Raw genomic sequence first — 24,639 nt, forward strand, 5'->3', positions numbered from 1 at the left:
GCCTTTCCTATCCACTGGAAGAGGAAAGTCTCCATTCTGCATTAGATCAGAGAAATTCACAAGGAAACAAGAATATTTTTTATGAGGGATAAGAGTTTGTTTTTCAGCAGATGGTATTTCCTTTTAAGAAAGAAGCAGCATATTTTTATGCTACAGATTTTCTTCAGGATTCAGGAAAACAGCACTCTGGCAAGTATCCTTCTATGAACCCATCCTTCTCTGCAAAATCTGGACTTCTATAAGCAGCTACTGTGGTTTTTAACTTGTGAGCTGTGCAGAAAGGAATTGAGCATTTTTATTTCCCTAAGCAGCCTTCCCAGTTTATCCGTGTGATTGCTGGTGGCATAAGGGGCAGGAACAGTGTCTTCCTGGCAGTGTCTTCCTCCTCTTGAAACACTGGCTGTACTCAGAGACATGCTTTGCTTTCCTCTGTAATTCCATGACATTTCTCCGTGACAGAGTCTGCCACATTTAAGTCTGAGCAAGTGTCACATGAGAACTCAGCACATCACATCATTTGTGATTCCCGTGTTCATTAGGTAACATAACTTTGTGTCTTTCATGTAATTAGCACTGTGACCATTATCAAGAACAAGAATAATGAAAGTTAAATACCCTTTTTTATGGCAGGTGTTTGTTATTAATCATTTAATGATGAAATAAATTAAAGGATATGATAGAATCTATAATCAAATGTCAGTAAAGTTCAGATCTAACAAGATTTAACAGAGAAGTAAGCTAGCTTTGAAAACTCATGTTTCAGGTGCTGATTGCTCCTGGGCACAAGAGCAGCCTCCAAAAGATAAGTCTGAACAGTAATAAACAGAAAATGTGTTTTGGAACCCATGGGCTAGACCCGTGGCTTTTTCCATCAGCTTGGAGAGGCCAGGGCTGAATTTGAATTGCTTGCCTGAAGTTTGAGTCACAAGGCTATCACTTCACTGCTGTTCTTCTCCAATTATTCCACTTGAATTAGGCCAGCTGAAGTAAGTTGTGCTTTTCTGCAGTATGTGCATAACCTTATGTTGATGCTAAACCAGAAATAGCCCAGCCCCAAGAACACTCTCTCACCTTCATTTCCTGAGGCAGTGTTCTTGGGGCTGGGCTATTTCTGCAATATTTCATTGCCTTGTTCTGGTTGCTCAGGCAGATGCTGGTGGTTGCTGAGTTTTCTCTTCTTTTCACTGGGAGCTGCTTCTCAATTTCCTAAAACAATTTTCCTGTGTTGGTGATGCTGACTAGAGGAACTATCTCCAAAGAATTGCTGCTACTAAAATTTCTGCTGCTGTCTTTCTTTCTGTAGTGATACAAGACTTTCATGCCTCTGTTAGTTCCACAGTTAATTAATCTAAGTCTTTCTAATACTTAATACAGTAAGCATAGAAAAGCAATAAATGGGGCAGATAAAGAATGAAATGGTTTAATCTCATTAACAAAATGCAGAAGATCCAGGTACAAATATCACTTCTCTTCTAATCACTGGGAGTTGGATGAGCCATATAGAGCCAAGAAAATATATCTAAGCTATAAATGAACGTGTATTTCAGTTAGAGTGGGTTTTGGTTTTTTCTTTCCTGGTTTTAATAGAAGTTTCACATCATAATTAGGAGGATGAAATTCCTGCCAGCCAAGATTTTAGTTTGGACAGATTAAAGGGAAGAGGTATGAGAAATGATAATTGCTTTGTGCTCATCAGACTTCTCTTGAAAATCTGACAGGATAATTACAAAATACCTGCTTTGCAGAATGTCTGGGCAAAATTTTAAAGAGCTATTTAAAGTTGTTCATTTACAGTCTATCTGAAAAGTTTTTTACTCTTTTTGAAGTAGTTCATTGCCATTCAGATGTGTGGTGCATGTTTAAATATAGCCCTTATTCTCATGTGCCTGCCTGGCTGCATTCCACTGCCCACCCCCAAAGAAAATTGCCCATAATTTTTTGCATTACCCCACATACTTCACCCACATACTCACCCTTAACTTTCAGCAGAACGTTATTTCACCTAATGGAAACTAACCTTGTTGCTTCCAACAGTCTGAATCATCTTAGTCGTGGATAAAATAATTGAGAGAGAAATGCTCCAGTGGACTGTACAAAAAACTTCATTTTGAATGACAGTAAAAAGTTTTTCTGCTTTCAGCATGCTTTCATGTTTCATCACATGGCTTTTGTTCACCTGCTTTTGAAACTTAAAAATGAAGTTCACTAAATTGCCAATTTTCAAAGAATATTCTAGGCATAGTTCCCAAAACCCTGTGATTTTGTGAGAGTTAAAAGACCCTGAAAGCCCAACTTTCTACTGAAGTTCACCACAGAGGTCAGCTGGATCACAGGGCCACAGATACCTGCAGAAAGACAATTGCTCTAGGCACCCCTGAGGTAGGGGTAGAGTCATCCACTGTCATTATTATGTACAGCTGAACAGGGCTGAGCAATCTCACAGCTACAGGAGCTGGATTTTCACCTATGAACATCGTGTAAGCAATATTTCATGACCTGCTGCCTTGTCAGATCCCACTGAACTGCTGAACATCGCATTCAGGGAGTTCAGTGCTTTCCAGAACTGTCAGCAATTGCACACCAACTATGGTAAAGCCCTGTCTGTTTTATGCTCACCTCTCAGGAAGAGGTGATTGCAATTTGCAGTTGATTTTTAAAGTTCTCATCCTTAGTCTTGGATGCCTTCAGACATGGCCAGTGCAGCCAGGCCAGCTGGTTCTGGCAAGCAGGGCAGGCTTGGAGCAACCACCTCTGCCAGGGATGCCAGCACATGTGGCACCACATGTACACACCTCTCATGTGACAGGGACACCTGCAATTTGGTTATGTTGGGAAATGGGTTATGCAGACCCCAGAAAGAATGAAGGCATGAAATGCCTTGCTATAGGTGTCTGTAACCAACTGTGTATTTGCATATTTTCCCAAAAATCATGAGTCCGTAGCTCTAACATTAATTATTCTAATGTTTACCCTTACAGTTTGTATTTTTATATAAAGATAAAAGAATAAATTAAGTGCTGGATATACAATCCATTCTGTATCGTGTTTCTTGGTAGACTGAATTATGTGTTTCACAAGAAATGCACACTTCAGATTTAACAACAGAGCATTTTTTATACAATTCTGATTTCTGTCTCTTGCTTCTTTTTCTTTGAACAGTTTATGAAGAACCAGAAGACCCCAGTAACAGATCGTTTTTTTCAGAAATTATCTCTTCAGTGTCAGATGTCAAATTCAGTCACAGTGGTAGATACATGCTTACAAGAGATTACCTCACTGTCAAGGTTTGGGATCTGAACATGGAAACAAAGCCTGTAGAAACGTACCAGGTAGGAATCTCCTACATCTTAAAATGCAACACTATAAAAGGATCTCAGTGTTCAAAAACTGGATGTTTCTGTAAACTTCTCATAACCTTATCTGAGAGGCAGCAAGCTAAGAGAATTAATCAAGGTGGTTAAAACCCTCACAGTGGCATCCTTATAGCAGGAAAAGGGCAATTGCAGCATTAGTAAGGAAGTGTAAAGCCTGGGGAGTCAAGGTAGCACTCCCTGTGGATTGGGCTCTTGAAAGAAAGGATTATTCTAACAAGAGAAATCATCTCTTCACTTTGGCATCTGCTTTCAAATGATGTATTTCACTAACATTTAAAAGGAACTGAGGAAGAGATTCTCTGTGTTGCTTAGAACTCTGCTCCTGGTGGGACTGCTGAAAGTTTACACCTTTGTCATTTCAGAATTACTTTTTACAACTTGATCTGTGTGTTTCTCCCTTGTGCCCAGCTCTAGAAGTGCTCCCTGTTAAACCCTGGCATCACCACTGACACAGCAGCTCACAAATGCCAGACAGACACATCTGGTTGCCTGAATTCATTGAGATATTATCCAGACAAAATGCCAGTGGCTCCAGCCAGTGCTAAGTTTGTACTCTGACATCTGTTATGTTTGGCAATAGAGGGCTGAGCTTACATTTTTTGACTCTGGCTTGAAGAAGGAAAATATGTCTGTGACACAGAAACTGCTTGTTATGAAAATGCAGTTAGAAAAAATACTGTTAAGTTACCTAAAAAAGTATATGCAAAGTAGGAAAAATGCCATTCATCCAGCTTGTGCTGCTTCCTGAGAGACAATCCTGTGACAGTGCTGAATAGGTCCCTTGTTTTCTGTGTCTAAATAATAGCAGGTGGGATACAGTAATTCACAGTAATTATAATTAAGATTGGCTTTAAAAAACCATGATGAGAATTTGGTAGCATTTCTTGTCAAAACAAACAAAATTTTCCAGTATTTTTAGCTAGCATTTAGTAGACAGAGTGGGCCCCAGTGTTTTTCAATGCATCCATAACATTTTGGTGGATAATGTTCACTGCTCAAGGTATTAATATTGGAAAGTCTGAGCCTATTTACCTTTAAGTCTACAGAATTGGGTTTTCTCTTTAAAATGGCTTTAAATGCTGAATGTGTTAGAAATGTTGATGTGCTGTGAAAGTGGAGTGGGAGGGTAAGGGTGAGACTATGTTTTATATAATAGAATAGAATCTCAGTTTTAGGGAACTTAGGTAATATATTACTTTATACCTGTGCTAATTTAGTAGGCAGCCTTGTCCCTGGGGAGGAATAGCTGGTCAAGCCAACCTGTTTGTCTTGATTTTGACACCTGCTTTTATTTCCTCATGTAGGCAGCTGTGAAACAAGCTGGTCACTTTTAAATCAGTCTGGCACCCAACAGGAGGGCTAATTAAAAAGTTTTATTTCTTCATGCTGAGATGGGGAAAAATGACTACTGATAATTGCAGTCAGAAGTTTATAAAAAAAAAAAAACAAGACCCACAACAACAAAACCCCTGATATGATATTAAAAAAATATAGCAAAATGTAACAGTCTTCTTAAATCTTTGGATTGCCTTTCACTTTCAAATATTTATCCTTGTAAAGAATATAGAGATGTGTTGCTGGGCATTGCAGTAGACTAAAGGAGAATCTGGAACTAGGGGCCTTGGAAGCCAATAGCACAGGATTCCATAGGATTCATGTCATTCAAATCCTCTGAGAACATTTCATGTTTTTAAGCTGCACAGAGTAGACAATTCTTTCCTAAGAAAAAGTGGTTTAAATTACTCTCTTAAATAATTTGTCTTAGAGATATCTCTCTCTTTCACAAACCTAAATCTCATATATCAACTTGGCAATTTCTCAAAATTTTTTTGGGGTAGATCACTGTAAGGCAGCAAATAAACCTAACGTTTTCAGTTATGTATCCACATAATTATGATGACAATACATCATAAAAAGATTAAAAGGTGTTCATTAAAAGATTGATTTTCTCATTTCATCCACTGCATGGTAGGATATTGCCTAGCTGCAATAGTGAGGGTCACAACAGGAGATTTCACACAGAGTTGTAATAAAGAGCAGAGTCCATAACTGTACTGCTTCATTATTAGCTTCCAGTTTTAATATTAAAAACCTGACACACAAGAATTAATTCCTCATACAGGTTCTTTTTCATATCAATGCTGTGGCTCAAACAATGTTATTGCATAGAGCAGCTTCTGCAGCCCTGCTGAACACATTATCTGCTGACAGTGTTTCAACATTATTTTCTCCTGTTTGTTTCACACAAAAGAAAAAAGGGCAGGGTATGGTCACTGGACAGCACTAAGAGAGCAGTGCAGTGGAATGGCCAGAGCTTGAGAGTTGCAAGGCAGCTCTGCCTAACAGGTTGCTCTCCTGATGCTGCCAGGTGAATTACCTCAGCAGAAGCCTTAGGAGCAGCAAGGGGAGCACATTCATAGCTGGAAATAGCTTGATCCACTTTAGGCAGAGTCTGTAGCACAGGGATTTGGACCAATGTGTCACCTACCAGTGAAATTCCTGGCTGTGTGTATTCAGTCTCAATAAAACAGGTCCCTGTGTAGCTGTGTTAGTCCAGAGCACAGAATTGCTAGATAATTCCATGAGGGTCAGATATTGCATTGAAGAAAAGGTCCTTGGTAATTAGTGAGGAATGAGTTTGGTTTGCTTTCAAGTACTATTGATATGTGGTAAGAACAAGGTAACAGACAAGGCAAATCTGATTTTACCCTCAGCTGGTAGAAGCAGATGAATATGCAAATAGTGAAAATTAAGTGTTCCTTACAATTAGTTTTTCCCAGTCTCTCTGAGGGTCTGAATGTGCTCAAATGTGGAACTCAAAATGTCCACATAAAGAACAAGGTGGTTGTCCAAGGCAGCAGGGTGAGTCTGACAGTCTTGACAAGGTAAGACATCTAAGAGAGGAATTGCAAAATCCTTTTTGACAAAGCTGATAGAAAGGCACAGCTCCAAGCTGTGGACTTGGACACACTTTGCAAAGGGTGTGTACATGACAGTGGTCATGACAGATGGCTGCTGGAAATGGTAATAAGAGAAAAACCTAGAAATGACAGTCAGGGAGGCAAATGAGCTTAACTTCCTTCTGCCTGACCCAACCTTTCTATTTCTTCAAGTATGGGGAGCTCACAAACATGACAAAGGAAAGAATTCCAGTTCTGTAACAAATTACACTGCTAACACAAAAAGGTTTTAAGTAAAGAGAAAGGGAAAGTTTACACCTTTGTCATTTAATTACAGAGTGTGTAGGAGACTACATCAATAGTAGGTGTTCTGACCTATTGCTCACTGTGATGGTGCATTTAATTGTGGAATGTTCTATCTGCCATTTGCCAATTAATTCCTTTATAAGACATTATCTGTTAATGAGCAGTTCATCTATTAATGTGTTCATCTATTAATGAAAATCGATCCATAACTAAAATTCATAATCATTAATAATCTTACATTACAAATATTCTTTGGATACTGTAAAATTTGACTATCAAAAATGGGTAAGTTTAAAGAAAATGTAAGTGAAAGTTCATTGTCCCTCATCTGGTCCTGATAGAAGTTATTTTACTAGAAGAAATGTTTGTGCCCTCAGGCCAGAGGAGGATGCTGAGCATCCATGAGCGGGAACAATTTCACTGGACTTGCAAGAACCTGTAACCTCAGGATGGCAGAGCTAAATTACCCCTGGGCCATTGGATTGGTGTTTCTCCAGGAGGTCACATCTTTGTTTTACAGCTTCTACAACAGCTGGAAGAAAATATCAGGAGTGGAAGTGCATTAGTAAATTTATCTAGGCAGGGATTTCGTATTTCATTATTTCCTTATGGAATAAACCAAATAATCCAGAAGAAAAATGAATCAAATTAAGCAAAAGACTGAAACAGTTTGCATGAGATCTCATTATGATAATCCTTGTTCAGCAGAGATGTGTGGCCTAGAGGAGAGAGATCTTCTGCTGGCTACTCTCACTTTTATAGTTAGTAAGTGAGAATTTGCAATGTTGTTTTGTCTCAGCCAAATAGGAGAAATCCTTGGGCTAAATTAGTGTTCTTATTTGCAGCCTGTGCAACTACAACTTTGTGCTGTATTTGACTTCTAAAATATCTTACAAAAATAAATGTCATACCATAAAGGTTCTTTTAATAGAGCCAAGTTCTTTCTGCCATAAGTGAGAATCCACTTATCTTGGAATATGGCATTTTTGTTACTATTTAAATTAGATTTCTTGCACATTAATTAGCCCATCTAGGGTATCAGCTGGTGAAATGTCTCTGGGAATTAGGCTAGCACTGAGAAAATCACCCAAGCAGGAAACAAATATGTTGAAGAGGGGTGGTCTGCAGCCTGCTGAGGGAAGCCTGTTTTGTGCCTTCCTGCAACAGTAATTCTGTAGCACCTGGTTAACTGGGCTGTGGAAAAGAACAGTTAGCTTCTTTGGAGCTTAAACACAGCATCTTCTGCACAGCTCCCAATCTATGCAGCACATTTTGAAAGTGAACATGGGAGATTACGCAAAAAGCGAAGGGCTGGTTGTGGAGTTTTATATTTTCTTTGATTTCAAGAATAACAGTTATTTTCTTTAAACCAGGTCCATGATTACCTTAGAAGCAAGTTATGTTCCCTCTATGAAAACGACTGCATCTTTGACAAGTTTGAATGTGCATGGAATGGATCAGACAGGTAATCAATTCATCCTTCTGTCCATCACTGTCCTCATTTGGCAAAACACCTCCCATATGATGGGAGCAAACCAAAACTAGTTACAGGTGATTGTTTTCCACATCAATGTGGAGAATCACATGCCAGTGTTTGGGAAGATAGAAGATTTGGATGTTTGTGCAGTGTTTCTGCTTTAGAAATGATGTATGCCTTAATGACCTTGGCTTGTGCCTTAGGGGAAAAACCCTTCAAATTATGTCCATCTTCACCCAAATCATAAATAGGCTGCAAAAGCTAAAAAGAACTCACAAAATCCCACCAACACACTAAGGAAACTTACATGATCCTGTATTTGCACATGAGCTACCTCAGAAATTCAGTTCCCTTACTGGAAATGGGTGTGAGGAGGGACCATCACAGGCACCCACTGATTCTCTACAAACTGCTGCCCAATGACACTTCTGATACCTCCTCCATCAGAGCAGTCCCTTTCCCTAAGCACTGATGGAGAGGTTCTTTTTATCGTGGACATTGTATCTTGTTGAACATTTTAATGAGAAATACTCGAGCAAGTCAGAGAGTTTGAGCAAGGATGGAGTGGGTTAATGCCCTAATGCTGGGCAATGGTGGCAGTGCTTTGTGGAGTAGGAATATGGTACAGGAAAAGCTGAGCAGCCAAGAGGACTGGGTTAATAAAAATGGATAAAATCCAAGAGTATAATGCAAGGTGAGGATTTTAGTTAAAAAAAGAGCACAAAGCTTCATCTTAGCAGTTGGAAATAACTCCCGGAGACATTCATATGCTAGGTGACTTTGGAAGGGATTAGCAGTCTGCAAAATGCATGTGAAAGAGAGCACAGGAGCCAATATTGAGTGACACACAGTGACTCCTGTTTCAGCAGAGTTTGGAGCCAAGAGGCAGAAGTTTGGCACTGAGCCTAGAACTGCTCCTTCAGCTCAGCCTCTCATTTTGGAAAACAGTCTGTCTCATTGTATTGAAGCAGGCCTACCCACCCTGGAGTGGGCAAAGGCTGTGAAACAGGCAGTCTGAGACATCTGTGAAAGACAAATATGATCCTTGCTTGAATGGGCAAGACTGGGCTATCCAGCAGAGAAAGGAATAGTGGTGACATTATGTTGGGCTCTCATTCAAAGACCTTTGAACTGCATTTACACATTTCCTGTCCCTCATCTCCAAGGTGGATGAACTAATTGAGCAGATGGACAGCTGCTCTAAAGAAGAGAGGCCAGGACTTTGGTTTTCATCAGCTTAGCAAAAGAGAAGCCAAGATTTTACTTGCTTGTAGTAAATATACCAAGGAGGTACACACAGGGAGGAAGAGAAACTAGCTAAGATAAATGTGAGTGATAATGGCACAAGAGCAATGAGGTGTTGAGAGTCAACAGGTAGCTATACCTGGAAATTAGAGTTAGTTCATACCTGTCCAAGCAGTGACAAGCTGTCTTTCCATCCTCAGTGGTGGAGGTACAAGAAACCCAACTGTTCTGGTGGTGGTGCTCAGGAAATTTGTGAAAGCAGTTATATATAACTTTGGTTAAAATTGCAGGTTTGAATTTGAAAGTGCAGAACAAAGTCTCTTCTAGTCCTGTGCTCCACAAATGCAGATCAGGTATGCTGTGCACTGGGTAAGGGGCACCTTCTCTTTGGACTAGTTTCCTTTGCTCAGTTCCTCTACCTGCCCAATGGAAAGATTCTGTCTTTGCTAAAAAATGAAACTTTACCCTTTTAACATTCATTATGCAAATGGAAATACATATATATTCCATTATCTCTAATGCCTCCATGCCAGAGTGATTTGTTTTTTGACAAAAATTAACTCAGTGTTGACTATCCCCTGTGATACCAACTGCTGGCCATTTAAAATTACATAGATGGACCGCACTGAGAGAAATACTTCCCAGATCACTTTCATTGCAACTTGGGCACCTGCTGTGGCTTGGTATGGTCAAAGACTGGGAATAACTCACAGAAAGTCTAGTGGAAGATCCAGGTTTTGGGGCTTTCCTCTGAAACTCCCAAACCAATGCATGAACGGTTGTTTTAGCTGAGGGTTTTCTCAGTGTGGTCATGGCTTGAGTTTGGCCCTACTAGAAATACAAAATTTAATGCATTTATTGGAAAACAGACAGTGCTGATTCCTGCCTAAGTCTGCACAGAACAACAGTGCATTCAAATCATGTAGATATTGAGAAACTTTGAAAAAGATCCAGGACTTTTCAGATATTTACAAACCATTTTGCTTATCCTTGGTGGGAATTCCTAGTGCATTTTACAGGTTGGGCAGCCACTTACTCCCCGGCCTAGAGTCTCTCTCCTCTGGCCAGATGAAGTGCTGCTGTCCTCATTAGTGTGGTAAGACCACTCTCTGGATAGCTGCCTGCTAGTAATGGAATTCTTGTTCAATATCAGGGTTTAAAGTGAGTGTAATATTTTCATTCCTACTTGACAGATCAGAAAGATCAATGCAGGGAGTAATTATTAAGTGGGAACATTAGATTGTGAGGGCTTCATTTATTTTACTGCCCAGACACTGAGGCGTTATTAGTCATGCACAATTACCAAACCCGTCACCAAGCACAATGTGCTGCTCTTGATTGTAAGAAACTCTTGAGTAAAGGCACTGGAAACATTTGACAAAAGAAAAGGGCTCTCTTTAATTTAGTTATTTCCTTTTAGGAGTCAGATGTATCAAAATTGATGCTCATTTTTTGATTCACTCCTCTGAGCTCCTTGCTTTATGAATATGACAAGTATTGCTATGTGTTATCAGAATATTTTTTTATTGGAGGATCATAATTAAAATAATAATTAGATACTGGTACCTCTTTAAAAACAGTTCATTTGAACAGTAAGGTCACTTAATTTGAGTCTTTTGGTATGCAGGTTTTCAAAAAGGAATATTACTCAAGGTAAAGATTCCATATTGACAATTGCACTCCAAAGATATGCTGCAGTACTTAGGTCATTAATCCATCTACATAACAGTTATAACTGCAGTTCTAAATGCATTGGTTTTATCTTTTGCAGACTTCAAAGCTATAATGACAATTTATAGTGACAGGATTGTTCAGTTAAAAATGAAAGTGTGTTTATTATTTAGGTGAAAATACTTTGTATTAAGTTTTGTCATTACTAAGGAGTTAATCTATGCTGTGATAGAACCTGATGGTGAGGCTGTTCACAAAAATAATCAACATACGTGAGCTCTGATTAGAACGTGATTGATGCTCAGTTACTCCAATGAGCAGGAACTAATACAATCAGACAGAGCTGATCTCATCTGCTGAAGGGCACATTAATCACTGTGTACTTTGGCAACAGTGGTCAGGGGAGGGAGCCAAGCAGGGGTCTCACACTAATTCATCCAGATGAGCATGTATTATCTGTAGTTGAGTATATTACACAAAAATCATGCTATCTTTATTGTGTATACATCATTACGTGACTGTGTAGAATATGTGAGCTCTACTTTTACAGCAATTTAATTTAGCTCTTCCATTCACATCCAAAGTCAAGTCTTTTAATAATGACCTGGAGGACACTGTTTTCTTCCCACTGTCAACAGCTTTCAGTTTTACCTTAAAAAATAAGCACTTTTGTAGCTTTTTGTGAGGTAAAGAAGCCAGAAAAAAAAACCAAATAAAACCTAATTCTTCATGATAGCAAGTGAATACCTTAGTTAACTTTTTTTTTCTTTCAAGATTTCAATTGAATGGGTGTATAGGACCCCTGCCAGGGAGACTTCTAACCACCATCATGATAAGTGATTTGCTGCAAGCAGATGAGTGAAGTCACATACAACTGTTCAGTCAGTCCTTTCCTACTGAACTGTCATTCATCCCCCTGAATATCCCTCAGCCTTCACTCTAATCAGGAGTTGGCAGACCCCATTGGATGAGATGTTAACAGTCTATTCCTGTCTGGCAGCACACTCCATGCTGTAGAGCTAGAAGACATCATTTTGTTCTCAAAGCTTGGCATGTCAAATACGAGCTTGGAAGTACTTGGGGATCCCTTGTTCTTATTCCCAGTCTTTTGCCAGCCAGCTGTACCAGGGTGCCACAACCCTGAATCCAAGTCAAGTGTCCCAAGCTTTTCTAGCAGCCTCCTCCCTAGGTTTAAATAAATTCCTTCTTTGTGATGGGGAGTCAGTGACTTTACACAGCACAGCATACAGGAAAATTTCCCAATATTTCAGGAGTTCCTCATTACTTGCAACAATGCTTCCTCCTTTCCCTTTGCTATAATAAATCCCTCATTTTATTCCTATGAAAAATGTTGTTTAAGAGATTTTATGGAATCAACCCTTTCTTTCATTGGGTCAGCTTGTCATGAAACCAGATCTGGTGGACCTTACACATTAATCCTAGGAGGCTGCAGATGTTCTGTTCTGCACTGGTACACATGGCAGTGAAATATTGAAAATTTAGGGGCTCAAAATATAATTGGGAGACAGTTTCAGATCTAAGAAAAGGTCCCTTTTCATGCTGGGTGCCCGAGTGTCATCTTTGCTGAGATTTGCAAGTGTGGGGCAGGCTCTGGTGGAAGCTGTTCTCTGAGTCTCCTCCCCTCACACCTGCAATCCAAGCCCTGCCTCTTGCCCCAGGGAATGATGTTCTGCTGCCACACCTGCACTGAGGGGCAGGGCAGCTGGGCTGGTTTTGTTTTTCTATCACCCTTAAGAAGGGTGTGTGGGGGTCCTTGAAGCCCTGCTGAGCCCTGCTCTCAGTCCTGCCAAACCATCCCATGGCTTCGTGAGCAACAGTGAAAGAGGGGAGCCATGAAACAAGCTGAATTGCTCCAGACAGCAGAAATCTGCAGGTGAATAAAAACTTCTCTGCATCTGGGAAGACTAATTTGGGCCAGAGTTAGCCCAAAAATTTTCAAAGAGCTAAATAAACCCACAAAAAAAACCATAAACGCAAAACCCTAAACAGGAAAAACAACACAAAACAATATGAAGCAAGTAATGGTTTGGTTTTTAAGCAAGCCTTAATTCCAGCTGATACCCCAAAAATCTTCAGGGCAATCCCTGACATTCAGGAGTGCAGCTGAATGGAGATATTTTGATGAAGGCTGTTGAGTGCAAGGATGGCTGCAACATGGATAACATTTAAGAGGTTGGCTTAAATGTTATCCATTCACACACAAGAAGTGTGTGAATAACAAATCTGAGAAATACAGAGATATGCCAATTCTTAGTGACTGACATTTTTGATGAAATCTCATTGCCTAAAAAATATTATGGAATATCTCATTGCATGTTAGTAAAATGATGAAAATCCTATTCAAATGCCTTGGAAGCTGGTGAAGTAGAGAATTGGTTGACCACCCAAGAGAAGCAGAACTTTTTAGTGGGGAAAATCCCATGCTGAATTATTTCATTTAACAAAGTCACTAACAAAACAAGAATGTTGAGGCTCAGATGCTTAAAAGTATTAAAATAAATAAAGATGCTGAAGCCATCAGTAGTTGACAGGCTGCTTCTGTAGACCCTAAAACTCTGTCCCTAAATTAAACATCAGTGGTACAATGTTGGTGTCATATTTAATAAAATCATTATCCATAGATAAACATCTGCTCCTTTTGAGTATCACTGTTACAATGCAAACAGGAAGAACTTTTTTTCTCTCAAATCCTTTATTTCAGATAATTTTACAGATTGAAAATTTATCTTTAGACAAAACAACCCTACCTGAATCATTGCTGGCTACCACATCAACGTGGCACAGAGTGAAGAAGCCTAAACTGAGTGGGAGGTGTAGAGTTAATGTTCTGCTAATTTGGGAACTACCTTTCTGCCCAAATGAGCTTTGGTTCTTGGGGGTTTGCTGTTTCCACAGCTTTCAGCCCAAAGAAGGCAGGGATGCAAGCCAAAACACCTGGAGAGCCAAGCAAGTTGTCTTCAAGACTGGAGGGTAGGGGGTGAGCAGAAAGGGTGAGCAATGAGACTTACAGAAGTCAAACAAAGACTTGAAAGGGGTGGGAAAGGGAAGAGAGAAGCAGATAAAGCAGGTTTTTATTTTAAAGCTGTAGAGCAGGATAGATGGAAATGAAAGAAGAGGGGAGAATGAAGAGAGGGGAAAAGGGAAACCTATCTGGAAAATGTGGTAAAGACAGAATCAGAATCAGAGGGGAAGAAGGAAAAAAAGGGAACAGAACTGTGACTAGGGAGGGAGTAAAAAGTCAATAAAAGTAGGGATTGCTCTTGCATTGGAGCTTTCCCTTTCACCTTTTACCTTCTCTAAAAATACATTTGTTATTGTTGGTAAAGAAAAAGGAGGGGTAAGACTGGGCTGCAGTGACCCCACATGAGGGCTGCAGATGTTCTGGAAGAAGAAGCTTGGCAGTGAGATGCCTCAGATCACATCACTGATAAGCAGCTATGCCCAGTGTCAGAGCAGGCAGGAGGAATCAGTAGCATTTTGTGCTGTCACTCCAAACACACATACCTGAAGAACTGGCAGGACCTTGCTGGGAGCAGATCAAGCAGAGGGAGCAGAGAATGCTCCAGGTGCTCTGCAGAGCAGCCCCGTGCTGAAAGGGAAGCATTCAGCACAGGAGGGTTCCCTGGGGCTGTGTAAATGCATTCCTGGCCCTGCAGCTATGGGGTGTTTCTCCTTCCAGAGCACTGGCTGGGCTGCAGAGGGTGAAAGGCAGGTACTGGTAGTCATGGTGCACCCATTGGGGTCTTTCCCTGCTTTTGTGTTTGTTTGGTTTGGGGGTTTGTTTGGGAGGAGATGAGGTGTGGTGTTTTTTTATTTGGGGTTTTTTGCAATCATGCTGCCTGTAGCTGTGGTATTTTCAGCTGGTGCAGTCAGGCTGCAGCTGAGCTCCAGCTATCAGTGCAGTGCTCCTCAGGGTGCACTGGGGTGTGTTCTGATTCCAAAATACCTCTGCATGGCAGAGATGATGGTACCTCTGACCTTGTGCAGCACAGCTTGTAAACCTGCCTTCTAAGGAAAATTAAAGGTGGAAAATCAGAACTTTTCTGGGCTGCTGCCTTACACACCTATCAAGTAGCCTGAGCTGTTTTGAATGAGGGGCTTTGCCCTCTTGGACCAGCCTCTCCTGCAAGGGTTTTGTGCAAGCCTTTGTCATAACACTGCTGTGCAGAGCAGTGTCTGGGAATACAGAACAGACACTTCCTACATTTATATTCCACTAAAAAAAAAAAATCATCTCCTTATCACATCGACTCCATTATTGTACATTGTATTTTCTTGAACAGGAAAAAATTGCAGGCTTACATCTAGTTTTCACTCTCTTTTATAACTTCAAGCAGCAGGTAAGGTTATAATCCATCTGTGTTTGTGACCTTGAACAGGAATGGACACTTTCTCATTTACATAATGCTGTTTTTTACTGAGCCATTAAACTGCAGAAAAATAGGGCCAGCATGAAAAGTAGTCATCTACATATGTTAAAAAATAACTGCAGTAAATCCAACTGAAGAAAGCAGACTTTTAAAAATATGCGAGAGTTCAAGAAATTAAAAAGCAAATGGACTGTAAAGGCAGTTTTACTGCAAGCAAAACCTTCTAAAATAAGACCCTTAACAAACACCTCTCTCTGCATTTGGTGCACTGGTGCTCTGCCAGCATGAAAGCTGCTTCCTGACAGTTCCCACTGCCATCAGGAGGGATGCTCCTCCTTCCCCTGGGAGCCACAGCTCTGCAGCCTGGGGCACAGGGGTGCCCCAGCCTTATGAACCTGTTTCAAAATTTTGCCTGGGGGAAAATACACAGATGGACTGCATCCCAAATTGTGTGTGTTAGTGCTGAGCTATGAAATAACCTGGACTTTTTCGTGTTGCGAATAAGCATTACAGCAGGAGCTGTAATGACAAGACATGGTGATTTGGAAGGAATGAAACATTTGATTTACTGCTGTTGATTCAATTTCTGAAATGGGCACTAATCTTGATCAATAGGCTTTCTGCAGCTGCTGGGATACATTTTATCAAGCTGTCACACTGACTCCTGTTTTCTAGCTTGTGAGGTTGTTAACTTGTGCCTTGCTAGGCAGGATTGCACCCAGCCTTTTGTGGGAGCAGAAGGAAAGAGAAACCTCTCTGCAAGCAACCAGGGGTGGGTGCTGCTGCTGGAGAGCAAGCAAGAAGCCACCTGCCAGGGCTGGATGGGGCTGGGTGTGGACAAGAGCCCCTGTGCATCCCCCCAGCAGTCCCTCTCCGTGGGATGAAGGCTGTGGGTGAGCTCCTGCCCAGGGCAGTGTGTGCTGGGTCTCTGTGCTGCGCTCTCTGGTTTGCAGCAGTTCCCTTTGGCACTCCAGGAGCTGCACAGAGCTCGGTGTGGGATCAGCTGCCATCAGGCTGCAGTATGGCATCAGCAGACCTGGAAGCAGGGTGGAGCTGGGTGATCCCAGTGTACCAAGCCAGCACACCCACTCCAGGTACCCTGCAGCAGCTCTGGGGCCTGCTCTGCTCCCATCCCCAGCTGTAGTCGCAGCTCACATTTGTGCTTTTCCAGTGTATCATTCATTTGTATTACAGTCACTCCTAATGGCCCCAAATGAGATCAAGGCAGCTCTGGCTGGAGGCTGTGCACACACTGCAAGGCACTGCTGAGTCCAGGAGCATCTAATCCTGTCAGCTAGGGAGTGTTTGTGTGGTGGAGAGTGGGGTTCTCCTGTGCCTGTGAGTTCTCCAGTGTTCTCCCATATGCTCCATGTTTCCCTGCCCAGTCTGCTGCTCAACACAGATCCCCCCAACAGCAAAGTGTGAAAGCAGCTGTCATTTGAGATGGAGGTTTGTTTATTAGTGCCACGCACGTCAAGTATGTTCTTTTGGGCTCTATTAGAAAGGCAAATAGCTACTGATTGCCTGAGTCTTAAAACTGTGCAGCTTTTTCCATGGAGACTTGACCATTTGGGGTGGATACCCTCTTACAGAATGGAAATTCAGAACAAAACCACCCTGTTTGGGGCTGAGATAGGAGAGTAGAAAACAGCCCTGGTTTCACATATGGAAAAAGTTCACAGGAGATGAGCTTTCAAACAAGGCTCTGAAATCCATGATTATGCTAATCCAATAACCTGGGGGCCATGGATGAAATCCTGAATTCATTAAAGTTAGTGACAAAATATCCTCCCCTAGGGACTAGAAGAATGAAGCAACTGGCAATCTATTATTTCAAACTGCAAGCTGACTAATGAGGTAATTTTTATACAGATAAAGGTATGTTTTTTGTCCCTTTCTCCCAGACACAGAAACAAATCCTGACTTGATGTTTTATCCAAACTTCATATAAGAGATGCCAGAATCCTGACACCAGTGTGTTTATTTCTAAGAAGCATTGTAGATAGAAATTTTCATGATGTCTGGACTTGCAAGATCTGTGGCTTCAGCAAGGAGAAGAGTTTCATCTGTAAAAAATTTACATGTGCAAATTCAGTGTGTTTTTTCAGAACCTCTCAAAACACCCTTCTTCAAAATACTCTAAAATACATAATTATGTACTAAACCTTACTCTTGTATCAAAAGATTTGAACTATGTGGGAAATTTTAAGCCTATTTCTGGAATCATGGTTAAACTCAGTTGTCATTAAAGGTGAAGTTCCAGAGAAAGGGAAAAAGCCTGAAATATGTGATCCTTAAGCACTCATAAAAAGCTGGAGGGTAATTAAAAATAACTTTTTGAAACATGTCGCTTTTATTATCTTCCAATGCGATTCTCATGATGTCAGGGAGCAGACATTACTTGCTGTAACTGTAATTTTCATTGAATAATATGGGAGGAGAAGGCATTGGTAGAAGAAAACTCTTCATTCTGGGGAGCACTGGGAAAACCCCCTTTTTTTTCCTTACTCTTTCCCATCTGAAACCAGAAGACAGCTGACCCTAAGGTCAAAGTTGGCTGTCCTGATCCAGGCATGTTGGTAGGCTTTGCACAGGCTGCTGTTTAAGTGCCTTTGTTGTGTCTCTCTGTCTCTCTGCAGTGTGATAATGACAGGTGCATACAACAACTTCTTCCGAATGTTTGACCGCAACACCAAGCGGGACGTGACCCTGGAGGCCTCCCGGGAGAGCAGCAAGCCACGAGCCATCCTCAAGCCCCGGAGAGTCTGCGTTGGAGGCAAGAGGAGGAAAGATGACATCAGTGTTGACAGTTTGGACTTTACTAAGAAGATCTTGCACACAGCATGGCACCCAACCGAGAACATCATTGCTATAGCAGCGACAAACAATCTGTACATATTTCAGGATAAAGTGAACTCAGAAATGCACTAGATTTATCAATATCCCTCTATATTTACAAACCAGCCTCTTGAGAGTTGTAGAAGGATGTGATCTTCACAAAAATTGTGGCTTCGGTGGTGGGATTTGTAGGTTGCATCCTTTCATCCCTCAGCCTGTATCATTACTGGTGGCAAGCCAATTATTTTCCATCACTGCAACTGTATGAGTAAAAGGCACGAGTGCAAATCCAGTACTGTGGTCTGTATCGGTTCCTTTAAACAAACAGGGATATTTATTCAGTTTAGGAGTGCTCCTGAGGAGGGCTGAGGCTCCTCAGCCCCTGTCCATCCTTTCGAGGGTCTCAGTGGTTTGCAGGACTGTGGTGTTCTGGTGCCCTTCCCGCTTTTGCAGTGCACAGCATTTACCACATTGTTAGAGCTTTTTGCCTCAGTCTCTTGATTGGTTTTTTTTCCAGTGCTGTTTTCCTGTCTTTCAATCAGGCTGAGCCTGTTTGAAGGAATGAATAGCCACATCCCTTTAGAGCATGTGGCACATTGGAGGGACCTCATGAGAGCTAGAGCTGGAAGCAGAATCCCTGCTGGTGAAAAGCTGCCCCATCTCACCCATCCCATTCCCTTCTTTACAATACCCTCTTATTTATTTATTTATTTATTTATCACATTACTTTGTGCTTCACCTTCCCAAGTGACTAAGTGACAGACTGGTATAGTTACTCAGCCAGCTTATTTTAAGAAGTTTATTCTCCATGGTTCTCTTTGCTCTATTTAAAACAATAAGTAGTATCTTCATTGTGTGAGGACTATTACAAAACTTGGCATTGCAGCTCTGGAGGGACTGGCTGACACAGCCTGGCAATTCACACACAAACCCGTGCTACCATTTGGGGTTGGAGTTCTGGAAACCTCGGCTAGAAGTGCTCTCGTTGAAAGTAGCAACCAACTTGAGTGGGAACAAAGTTACATCCCTGCTAGACGCTTGATAAAGTCCCTTGTTTGTTGTTTGCAGGATGGTTGTGTTAATCCTGGCCTTTGGGGAACACAGGCAATGCCTGGTGTCTGTAACTGTGAAAGGAATGGTGCTGTGAGAGGCAGTGCCACTGAGTGAATTTTAACGCTTTGAAATGAGGCCACTTCTGGGAGACAAAGTTAGTCCTGGAGAAACACGAAAATTTGAAAAATCCAAACCTAACAAAACCTTCCTCCACAGAAATGTTGTTAGATCCATCTCTGTTCTGTAATGATGAGTGAGATAAATGGAAAAGGGAAGTACACACAAAGTAGGGCATGCAGGAATGGTACCGGAATGGTGCAGTGGGCAGGAAGTCCTCTTAATCCAGGAAAAGAAAGTTCTGCTGCACCCTTAATAGCTCTGGCAGAAAATTCAATACCCCAAAGGATTCCTACTCTAACCATGAATAAAAGAGCACAACTCACATGACCTGTTAATCTGCCCATATTAAAACTCCTCAGAAAAAAAAGTCTTTAAGCCATTATGCACTGATTTCTTGGTAAGTGGAGAATGTACTGATGAAGGGATCTGCATGCTTTTGTATTTTGGTTTGGGGGAAGGGTGGGTGACAATCTGCTTACAAGAAATAAAAAAACAAAGTCTAGAGCTTTTATATGACATCTCAACACCACACCTGAAATCTGTCTGTTTGAAGTTTTCTACATCAATGCTGTATATTTTGTGTGTAGAAGCACAAACACATGTGCACCAGTTTCCAGCCACACGAAACACATACAGTATGAAATGTGTAGGGTGATTTTAAAGGGAACAAAGAATGTTTGTTTATAAAATACTGTGTGCTGTAGCAGGCATGGACAGTATATGTACATATTTATTCTAACGAAATTTAACAAAATTGCTTTTTCCTTTTCTTTTTCCTTGTAAAAAGGTTTAAGAGTGTGGTAAATTGTATAGAGAACTTGTTAATGCCAAACTACTGCTTCAAGGGTGTCATACAATTTCTTTGACATTTGGACCCCTCCATTAATCTTTGCAGCTCAAAAAGAAAAAAAAATTGCTATCAGCTCATATTGGCATTTACAGCTAGAGATACTGTAAAACATATATTTAGCTTTGAACATTCTCAAGTAAGATTCTATAGATAACTTATTATAAAGCAGATCTTAAAGCAACCTTTTTTTTTTAATTTGAAGTACCTTACTCTGTTACAGCTTTGGGTACCAAAAAGAACGTGTTAAAATTAAATAAACAAATATATCTTTGGAGCTTTATAAAACTAATTAAATACCCAACCAAAATACCATTAAGTAATTCTAGAGGAAATAAACAGAAACCTTTCAAAGACCAGTATTCCGTTCCTGTCTTTGACATCACTGTTACAGGTCGGTTTCCTGGTTTCTTGAATGTATGGAAAGTCAACATCGTCATTGTGAACGTTTCCAACTTTCTCTTTTTAGTTTGAGCTTTCAGTGGTGTAGAGTAAGTGATGGTAAAGTTGGTAAATCTGATTGTTTTGAAAGCTGTTGTTCATGGCTGCATTTTTTGTGTTGCACAAATTAGCTAACTGTTGTTGAATAAAAATATAAATATGTTAATACCAGCTTTTTCAATAAAACTACAACCAAAAAAAAGGCATAAATAGATGACTTCAAGGCACAGATTATTTTTAAGCTAGGCAAGAAAGAGTTGTTTTAGCTCCTTCTACAGAGGAGGAAGAGTCACAGGGATCAGGACACGGAGGGCAAACTACTGTGGGAACTTCAAGTGTTGTGGCAGGTGGAGGAGGGAATACATGCCATGAGTGGGATGAGGGTGTTGTATGGTGAAGAGTGTGGGCAGCTGTAGCAGAGCTGGAGTCATGCTTTAGGTTCAGTCCTGGGACCAGCTTTTTCTTTTGCTAATAGCCCAACCTGGACTTCAGGAGTCTTGAGTCTCCATCGCCTGCAGATGGAATCAGAGGTGTGCAGTGTGAATTGACACACGAAGCCACAGGTAAAAAATGGCATGGGTGTTGTCACAAAGACTGCAGGAGAAGCAAAAGCCCTCCAACAACATTTTTAGTGTTAGAGAATCAAGGCATTACTTTATTTCTGGCCAGGATGTTGTTCTGGTCAGGATGTGCAATCATTTCATTCACACATAGCCCAGGCATGCAGAGAAAATCATTTAATGACACATGAATTTTACCAGATTTTTTACAGACTTTTTACAGTCAAGATCGATAGAGATTCATTGGTTCGATGTTCATTGGCTCCAAGTTATGTAGTCCTTACTCTGTGGTTTCCTACTCGATCTGGATTTCTTCACCTCTGATGTTAATTAGGTCCTCCCTCCCTGATTTCCTCATCAGTCTTTTCTGGACCAGGTGTCTCCAACCATGGCAGGGGGCAGTGTCTGAGGTAGATGTCTGTTGATGTTCTGCTGATGGTCATTATCTTTTTGGGTATCTTTTGGGCTACTCACAGTCTGTTGAGATGTTAACCTCATCAGGCCTTCACCTGGTGAAAGAATGGCCTGGAAAGAAACTCCAGTTCCCTTCCCCTGGGGCAAAGGTGAACACAGGTTGGACTTGATGATATCAAAGGTCTTTTCCAACCTAGTTCATTCTGTGATTCTGTGAAAACTGGCTAAAGTTATAAAATAAAATTTAAAAAACTCCAAACTTGGTATATTTTCCAATAGTGTTATCACTGGCCAGGTTTGAGACCTTCCAACCATGGCAGTGCATCAGGGATGTGGCCAGGCTGGCCTCCCAAATGAGACTGGCCCAGGTGACAAACCAGAGTGCTACCAGCAGAGCAGCATCCTGCTTTCTCCCACCACTAGACCTCTACCACGGGGGAAAATAAAATATAATAATAAAAACCAAAAAATGCTGGCTTGGCACACACACTTAAGGTAGGAAACCATTCTCTTTCCAGTCCAAGCTGATGCCTGACTCTCCATGGTGATCCTGACTCTTGCCCCAGATGTGGAATCTCAGTCCAAGGCAGCTGATCTTGCTTGTACCTGGGGTGAGAAGCCTCCCTCCATCCCTACACACAAGTTAGACACTGAGAGGCTGAGGCCTTTTTCTGGATGCAGACCAGAATAAATTTGCCTCCACTGTTACATGAGGCAGAGCCTGGCTTTGTACAGCTCTCCCAGAGCTTACATGCTAATTTTTTTCACCCCTTTTTTGGGAAGACACAGTCAATCCCACTCATTTAGATAGACAAATATGACTAGGCACTGAAGAGAGGAGTCTCAGCTGAAAATCAACACATCAAGCAATACACTATTTACCTTTCCAGTTTCCCTTTTCATCCCCAAATACCCAGTAGGAGCAGGAGCCAGATGGCTCACTCGCATGCTTTTGAAATTTTCACACGCATACTTAGCAGCTACATAAGGCAATTTAACCCTTTATGGCTTGGGGGAGATACTGGCATGAGCCACCTGCTTCTGCTGTTTGCAGCCAGGAAGTTGTCCTGCTTTAAGTCTGTTGGAGCCTTTGGTTGTCCCTGCTGAGAGGGCAAGTAGAAGGATTGTTTGCCTTTATATCCAATTTTCAGTTACATTATTATCAATTTGCTCCCTCTCCAATAGGAATTATTTTCCATTTGCAGTCTTGTCAGCAAATTGTATTGAGTCTAAAATTAGAGTATAAAGGCACTTGCCTTGCTCATGTGGCAGAACCAGGATTACTGGAATGGGCCTAATTTTATAGAGATGAGGGATGTTGCTTAGGCTTTGTGAAACCATTAAATGGTTTCTGGAAATTCTGTACAGGCCAGCTCTGAAAAGCATTTCTAAGAAAAAAAAAGCATTTCTTAGCAGTGAAATTTTATTTTTCTTCTCTCTCAAGCTGGATGAGGATCAAACTTTTACTCATGTGAAAGTGAACACAACTCTTCAGGCAGCTGTAGATCCTAAATCTGGCCCATGACACAAAGCAATTTATGTGGAGCACTGTGTAAACTCCTCAGGTCCCTTAGCTCTGAAAGCTGCCATGAGTAGGGATCAGCCAGGCAGGGTACAGCTAATTACTTGTCTTTCCATTTGCCCATTGAGGCAGTCAATGAGCAGGACAAGATCCTTAAACCTACAATTCCATTAAGCAGTTATTTCAAGTATCATGACAATGCTGCACATTGTTTTTATAACATTGCTGCTCAAACAAACCCTACAGCAGTGGCTCCATCAAAGTATGCAGCGTGGTTTCCTGGACAGCCAGTCCTTGTTGTAAAACTAGCACTAATCACACTACTAACATGCATGTCCCATGCAACAGCCTCATCCAAGCAGATCAACTTTAAATACAGGATTGAATTCTTCAGCTGGCAATAGGTATGTGAATGTGGCACTGTGTCTGTCTTTCGAGGAGAAGAGTACTTAGCTCAGAGAACTGCAGAAACCTCATCACCATCTTCTTTGGCTTCATCATCATTTGTCAAAGAGGAGAAACAATTCTGGGGTGGGGGGAAATCACTGTACATTATTAAAAAAAAAAAACAAAAAAAAACCCAACTGAAATAAGGACTTGGGTGACAGACTGGGAGAAAATAGGTTGATATTCCTCCAGTCAATATCTGTAATCTAAATGCTGCCCAAGCAAGATACCAGAGTGACACCCCACTGTCAATAACTTCTGCTAACACCCCAGCTCTGGCAGGTACTTGGTTTCATTTCCCTTTGGTGAGGCTTGAACACCTCCAGCAGCTCTGCATGGTGCTCTGGACCATGCTTGTCCTCACTTTAGTGTGATGAAGGTGCAGAAAGAAGCAGAGGTTTCCCACAGATAGGAAAGATCCCACCATTGTGATCTATTTGCAATACAGAAGGTGATGCTCACAGAAAATTTATGCACATCTTGGACTGCCTTGTGGAAGAGGTAGGGAGGAAATCATTGCTGGTTCAATTATCATCCTCTGACATCTCTGCTAACACCTTTCCAGGATGAACAGCTGCACTCTCTGTTTCTCACAGCTATTGATCTGCAAACCCAGAGAGATGTTGCTGCATCAATTGAGCTCTGTCAACATGTTCAAAATATTCTCTGCAACCCTCACAGGTAAAGACTTACTTTAGCATGAAATGAGAGATAAGCTGCACTAATTTATACCACCTTCCTCCACAGATTTTTTAAGGCTTCCTTTCAAAATATTTGGCTATTTTGAGCTGCTATTATAATATTGCTAGTGATTTTGAGGAGTCAAGTGCTACCTTTAAATCTGTATCTCCTAATCACTTTCTAGAACTGCAAGAAATCTCTCGCTGCACAATTTATCCCCAAGGTCTTGTCAAACCTGTTCCAAAACCAGATTCTCCTGAGATCCACTCTTTATTATCAAAGAACAGAGAAGATGATTCTTGCTTGTGAAGGACAATTGAAGCCTGAGGCTATCTAAAGAAAGGGAAAGAAA

The 24,639-nt window shown here is 41.2% G+C and overlaps 1 protein-coding gene across 6 annotated transcripts in view; it reads left to right on the top strand.

The window, feature by feature from the left end:
- The window catches only part of PPP2R2C (protein phosphatase 2 regulatory subunit Bgamma), a 186,783-nt gene extending 165,954 nt beyond the window's left edge, over positions 1-20,829 (top strand). For all 6 annotated transcript variants that reach the window (XM_071447395.1, XM_071447400.1, XM_071447397.1 and 3 more), the window contains 3 exons: positions 3,160-3,329; positions 7,954-8,045; positions 18,004-20,829. In XM_071447395.1, coding sequence (XP_071303496.1) covers positions 3,160-3,329; positions 7,954-8,045; positions 18,004-18,295 — 554 coding nt within the window. In that variant the 3' untranslated portion in view covers positions 18,296-20,829. The remainder of the gene's footprint in view (positions 1-3,159; positions 3,330-7,953; positions 8,046-18,003) is intronic.
- The last annotated feature ends 3,810 nt before the right edge of the window (positions 20,830-24,639 follow it).

Source organism: Agelaius tricolor, unplaced genomic scaffold (assembly GCF_023055355.1).
Source record: "Agelaius tricolor isolate 1412-34295 unplaced genomic scaffold, bAgeTri1.0.p SCAF_24, whole genome shotgun sequence".
NCBI lineage: Eukaryota > Metazoa > Chordata > Aves > Passeriformes > Icteridae > Agelaius > Agelaius tricolor.